Source organism: Hyla sarda, chromosome 2 (assembly GCF_029499605.1).
Source record: "Hyla sarda isolate aHylSar1 chromosome 2, aHylSar1.hap1, whole genome shotgun sequence".
NCBI classification, from domain to species: Eukaryota; Metazoa; Chordata; class Amphibia; order Anura; family Hylidae; genus Hyla; species Hyla sarda.
Window position 1 is genome coordinate 426,649,248 of NC_079190.1, and position 7,052 is coordinate 426,656,299.

At 47.2% G+C, this 7,052-nt stretch overlaps 1 protein-coding gene across 1 annotated transcript; it reads left to right on the plus strand.

Annotated features, from left to right (window-relative positions):
- Positions 1–499: 499 nt before the first annotated feature.
- On the plus strand, positions 500–3,938 carry LOC130358023 (protein spinster homolog 1-like). The gene is made up of 2 exons (XM_056560828.1): positions 500–612; positions 2,342–3,938. The coding sequence occupies exon 2, from the start codon at positions 2,367–2,369 to the stop codon at positions 3,879–3,881; it is 1,515 nt and encodes a 504-aa protein (XP_056416803.1). The 5' UTR covers positions 500–612; positions 2,342–2,366; the 3' UTR covers positions 3,882–3,938.
- Positions 3,939–7,052: the final 3,114 nt, after the last annotated feature.

Genomic DNA, 7,052 nt, shown 5'->3' on the forward strand with positions numbered 1-7,052 from the left:
TACCTTGAGTGCCACAACATTTTTCTTGGATCTACCTATGCAGAATCCTGGACCCGGATCCTAGCTGGAGGCACCGACTCACGCTTGGAACTATATATATATATATATATATATATATATATATATATATATATGTATATACACACAAATCAAAAAATATGTTGCAGTCTCTTGTAATACCCTTTTTATTGGACTAACAGAATTTTGTAGAGACAAGCTTTCAGGATTCCTCCCTTTATCAAGTCCAATAGACAAGGACTAATGATCAAAGGACTTTATAAATTATCAGGGAGGAATCCCGAAAGTTTGTTTCTACAAAATTCTGTTAGTCCAATAAAAAAGGTATTACAATCTGCATCACTGGACTAATACGGCTACTCACATTTACTATACAAATATACACATACCTGAAGATGGTTTAGAACCCTGTGATGTCACACATGCTTGTGATGATGTCACCGTAAGCTGTACAAGGAGGTGCGCGCCGGCTGCAGTCTCTTCAGTGTGTTTTGCATTCACAACCTGTGGTGCAAAGTGTTTGTTAGAGAGTTTCTATTTGCGATAGAGAATTCAAGATTTTGACCGTTCCTTGTCTGAAGAGAGAACCACAAGGTAAGTCTCAGCCTCTTCTATTCATACATACACAGGGCTTTTTGTTTGACAGTTTTTTTTTATTGCTGTTGCTTTTTTTTTTTTAGCAAAATAAAACAAGAATTTAATTTCCAAAAGAAATAACAAAAGTTATATTTCTCATAGCATTGTGACAATACTTGGCTTAGGCATTAAACATAATAAAACGCACAGATAGTATCATGACCAGAGCTTTTTCTTGCAAAACTGCTAAAATGCAATTATGCCCAAAAAAGCCCCCAAGAAAAAGAGTCCTAATTCATGAAGTTCTAAAAGATATAAGTCTATGAGAAAGATTTGGTGGCGCAGTAAAAGAATAACAGAAAGATTAGGGCAGAAATATAATATTATATAATAGAATTCTGTGTGTACTAACAATAGAAATACTCCGGGTACTCCGAAAGGGAAAATTTTCAAATCAACTAGTGGCAGAAAGTCATATAGGGGACGGATAGATCCCAATGAGGTGGGGTAGGTTCATTATTAGTAAATGTAAATAGCAGGATAGCCCAATTGTATCTACAGTATGAAGTTCACATGGCCCAGTGACCATACAGCCAAGCCCTTATAATCCGCCATTACTAGGACAGATTCAGGGTTATCAGATATTACTATGACCGGACAGGTTCAGGTTTATCAGATATTACTAGGACCGGACAGGTTCAGGGTTATCAGATATTACTATGACCGGAGAGGTTCAGGGTTATCAGATATTACTAGGACCGGACAGGTTCAGGGTTATCAGATATTACTATGACCGGTGAGGTTCAGGTTTATCAGATATTACTAGGACCGGACAGGTTCAGGGTTATCAGATATTACTATGACCGGAGAGGTTCAGGTTTATCACATATTACTAGGACCGGACAGCTTCAGGGTTATCAGATATTACTAGGACCGGACAGGTTCAGGGTTATCAGATATTACTAGGACCGGACAGGTTCAGGGTTATCAGATATTACTAGGACCGGACAGAATCAGGGTTGTCAGATATTACTAGGACCGGACAGGTTCAGGGTTATCAGATATTACTAGGACCGGACAGGTTCAGGGTTATCAGATATTACTAGGACCGGACAGGTTCAAGGTTATCAGATATTACTAGGACCGGACAGGTTCAGGGTTATCAGATATTACTAGGACTGGACAGGTTCAGGGTTATCAGATATTACTAGGACCGGACAGGTTTAAGGTTATCAGATATTACTAGGACCGGACAGGTTCAGGGTTATCAGATATTACTAGGACCGGACAGGTTCAGGGTTATCAGATATTACTAGGACCGGACAGGTTCAGGGTTATCAGATATTAATAGGACCGGACAGGTTCAGGGTTATCAGATATTACTAGGACCGGACAGGTTCAGGGTTATCAGATATTACTAGGACCGGACAGGTTCAGGGTTATCAGATATTACTAGGACCGGACAGGTTCAGGGTTATCAGATATTACTAGGACCGGACAGGTTCAGGGTTATCAGATATTACTAGGACCGGACAGGTTCAGGGTTATCAGATATTGGTAACCTCAGGGAAGACGTCTCCATATAAAACACTTATAGAGAAGCGTCTTCTTCTGAGGCTGCGATGGTCTTAGTGTTATCTTGTGGTTCTGTGCTGGACATTTCTGCTCTGTATGAAGGATCTATTGTAGAATGACAGGAATGATGACATGTTATCTAATGTGTTCACTTATCTCTCTCTCTCTCTAGTGTTTTCAGGCTCTGACCTGTGACCATGGCCTCTCCACAAGACCCATTGCTGAAGGAGGAGGAAGAAGCAATGGAGGACCATAGTGATATGGATGTAGAAAAGGGCGATATCCCTGAGAGGCAGAACCTGCCATCTCTAAGCGTGATGTCCACCGTACGTTCCATCATCACCGTAGTGATCCTCGCCTTTGTTAATTTGCTCATCTATGCAAATCGCTCCAGCGTGGCGGGGGTGCTGCCTTATATACAGAAAGCATATGACACCAATGCTAGTCTGTCCGGCTTATTGAATACATTGTTCATTGGAAGCTACGTGCTGGTCGCACCAATTGCCGGATATTTGGGCGACCACTGTAATAAGAAATATACTGTTTGCGCAGGAATCATCGTTTGGTTGAGCATGACACTTACCCTGTCATTCATCCCTGACGGGTACTTCCTGCTCTTCCTGCTGACGAGTGGACTGGTTGGAGCCGGAGAGGCGACTTTCTGCACCATCGCCCCCTCCATCATTGCAGACCTTTTTACAAGTGACCAGCGGACCCGCATGCTGAACGTGTTTTACTCCGTCATACCTGTAGGCTGCGGACTAGGATACATCATCGGGCCCAAAGTGACTGATGCAGCAAGGGGCGATTGGCACTGGGCGTTTCGAGTCACCCCTGGCCTGGGCCTCATAGCTGTGGCTTTGATGATTTTGGTCACAAAGGAGCTTCCAAGAACGACTACAAACGGGAAGAAGAACAACAAATCCCAGAAGTTTGCCAAATGGGCGACAGATCTGAAAAAACTATTTAAAAATCGAAGCTTCATGTTAACCACCATGGGATCGACGGCTGTATCCTTCATAGTGGGAGCCATAGGTGTATGGGGTCCGTCATACCTGACCCACGCACGAACACTCCTACAAGAGAAGGACCCTTGCCGTGCTGAACCGTGTGACTATCACGACATCCTAATATTTGGTGTGGTTACAGTAGTTTCCGGCATTCTGGGAGTTGTAGCAGGGACGGAGATAAGTAAAAGATATCGCAAATCCAACCCACGGGCGGACCCGCTTGTGTGTGGATGCGCGATGATGCTCTCCGCCCCTTTTCTTCTGTTGGCATTGACTTTTGGCAACATCAGCCTTGTTGCCACCAACATCTTCATCTTCATCGGAGAGACGCTTCTGTCAGTAAATTTCACCCTCATATCTGACATTATACTAAAAGTAGTAACTCCGTGGAGGAGATCTTCAGCCCTGGCCGTGCAGATGACAATCTATCACCTCCTAGGTGACGCCGGCAGCCCGTACCTCATCGGCCTGATATCTGACACCTACGAACGAGGATATGCCAAATCCCCTCTTCTGAAATACCGCGGCCTAGAGTATGCCCTCATGACCTGCACCATAATGGCAGTCATCGGAGGGGCCTTCTTCATGGCCACGGCCCTATATATAGAGAGGGACGAAAAAGAAGCAGAGATGGAATCAGAACCTCCGTCATCCTCCTCCTCCTCACTGCTTCCTGCCGATGAGGACCGCGCTTCAGACTGAGGAAAAGTCATTGCTTACCTTTATCTCGTTTACTTCATTAAAAAAAAATTAAGAAAAAAATAACTGCATTTGTTCTATGTTCCACTTTACCCCTTATTCTCTACCCAGGGGCGGACACAGACAGCAGAGGGCCCTTGTGCAAAGAATGTTGTCACGATGCCGGCTGGCAGGTAGTGGATCCTCTGTGCCAGAGAGGGATTGGCGTGGACCGTGCTAGTGGATCGGTTCTAAGTCACTACTGGTTTTCACCAGAGCCCGCCGCAAAGCGGGATGGACTTGCTGCGGCGGTAGTGACCAGGTCGTATCCACTAGCAACGGCTCAACCTCTCTGACTGCTGAAGATAGGCGCGGTACAAGGGAGTAGACAGAAGCAAGGTCGGACGTAGCAGAAGGTCGGGGCAGGCAGCAAGGATCGTAGTCAGGGGCAACGGCAGGAGGTCTGGAACACAGGCTAGGAACACACAAGGAAACGCTTTCACTGGCACGATGGCAACAAGATCCGGCAAGGGAGAGCAGGGGAAGCGAGGTGATATAGGGAAGTGCACAGGTGAACACACTAATTGGAATCACTGCGCCAATCAGCGGCGCAGTGGCCCTTTAAATCGCAAAGACCCGGCGCGCGCGCGCCCTAGGGAGCGGGGCCGCGCGCGCCGGGACAGGACCGAGGGAGAGCGAGTCAGGTACGGGAGCCGGGGTGCGCATCGCGAGCGGGCGCTACCCGCATCGCGAATCGCATCCCGGCTGGAAGCGGAATCGCAGCGCCCCGGGTCAGTGGATGTGACCGGAGCGCTGCAGTGGGGAGAGTGTAGCGAGCGCTCCGGGGAGGAGCGGGGACCCGGAGCGCTCGGCGTAACAGTACCCCCCCCCTTGGGTCTCCCCCTCTTCTTAGAGCCTGAGAACCTGAGGAGCAGACTTTTGTCTAGGATGTTGTCCTCAGGTTCCCAGGATCTCTCTTCTGGACCACAACCCTCCCAATCCACTAAAAAAAAGGTTTTCCCTCTGACCTTTTTAGATGCTAGAATCTCTTTGACGGAGAAGATGTCCGAGGAGCCGGAAACAGGAGTGGGAGGAACAGATTTGGGAGAGAAACGGTTGATGATGAGTGGTTTAAGAAGAGAAACGTGAAAGGCATTAGGAATACGAAGAGAAGGAGGAAGAAGAAGTTTGTAAGAGACAGGATTAATCTGACACAAAATTTTGAAAGGACCAAGATAGCGTGGTCCCAACTTGTAGCTAGGGACACGGAAGCGGACATATTTAGCGGAGAGCCATACCTTGTCTCCAGGGGAAAAAATGGGAGGAGCTCTTCTTTTCTTATCCGCGAACTTCTTCATGCGTGATGAAGCCTGTAAGAGAGAATTTTGGGTCTCTCTCCATATGATGGAAAGGTCACGAGAAATTTCATCCACAGCGGGCAGACCAGAGGGCAAGGGGGTAGGGAGGGGGGGAAGAGGGTGACGGCCGTACACCACGAAAAATGGGGATTTGGAGGAAGATTCAGAGACTCTGAAGTTATACGAGAATTCGGCCCATGGAAGGAGATCTGCCCAGTCATCCTGGCGGGAGGAAACAAAATGTCGTAAATAATCACCCAAGACCTGGTTAATTCTTTCTACTTGTTCATTGGATTGGGGATGATATGCAGAAGAAAAATTTAATTTAATCTTGAGTTGTTTACAGAGAGCCCTCCAGAATTTAGACACGAATTGGACGCCTCTATCCGAGACGATCTGCGTAGGCAACCCGTGAAGACGAAAAATGTGTACAAAAAATTGTTTAGCCAACTGAGGCGCTGAAGGAAGACCAGGAAGAGGGATGAAATGTGCCATTTTGGAGAATCGATCAACGACCACCCAAATAACAGTGTTGCCACGGGAAGGGGGTAAATCAGTAATAAAATCCATACCAATCAGAGACCAAGGCTGTTCGGGGACAGGCAGGGGATGAAGAAAACCAGCGGGCTTCTGGCGAGGAGTCTTATCCCGGGCACAGATAGTGCAGGCTCGCACAAAGTCCACAACATCCGTCTCCAGAGTCGGCCACCAATAGAAGCGGGAGATGAGTTGCACAGATTTCTTGATGCCCACATGACCTGCGAGATGGGAGGAGTGACCCCATTTGAGGATTCCGAGGCGTTGGCGTGGAGAAACAAAGGTCTTTCCTGGAGGAGTTTGCCTGATGGAGGCTGGAGAAGTGGAAATCAGGCAGTCAGGAGGAATGATGTGTTGCGGAGAGAGTTCAACTTCCGAGGCATCCGAGGAACGAGAGAGAGCATCGGCCCTAATGTTCTTATCGGCAGGCCGAAAGTGAATTTCAAAATTAAATCGGGCAAAGAACAGAGACCACCGGGCCTGGCGAGGATTCAGCCGTTGGGCAGACTGGAGGTAGGAGAGGTTCTTGTGATCGGTGTAAATAATAACTGGAAATCTTGATCCCTCCAGCAGATGCCTCCATTCCTCAAGTGCTAATTTGATGGCTAGAAGCTCTCGATCCCCGATGGAGTAGTTCCTCTCCGCCGGAGAGAAGGTCCTAGAAAAAAAACCACAAGTGACAGCATGCCCGGAAGAATTTTTTTGTAGAAGAACAGCTCCAGCTCCCACTGAGGAGGCATCAACCTCCAATAGGAAGGGTTTGGAAGGGTCAGGTCTGGAGAGCACGGGAGCCGAAGAAAAGGCAGACTTGAGTCGTTTAAAGGCGTCTTCCGCTTGAGGAGGCCAAGACTTGGGATCGGCATTTTTTTTGGTTAAAGCCACGATAGGAGCCACAACGGTAGAAAAATGTGGAATAAATTGCCTGTAATAATTGGCGAACCCCAAAAAGCGTTGGATAGCACGGAGTCCGGAGGGGCGTGGCCAATCTAAGACGGCAGAGAGTTTGTCTGGATCCATTTGTAGTCCCTGGCCAGAGACCAAGTATCCTAGAAAAGGAAGAGATTGGCATTCAAACAGACATTTCTCAATTTTGGCATAGAGTTGATTGTCACGAAGTCTCTGAAGAACCATACGGACATGCTGGCGGTGTTCTTCTAGATTGGCAGAAAAAATTAGGATATCGTCCAGATATACAACAACACAGGAGTATAAAAGATCACGAAAAATTTCATTAACAAAGTCTTGGAAGACGGCAGGGGCGTTGCACAGGCCAAAGGGCATGACCAGATACTCAAAGTGT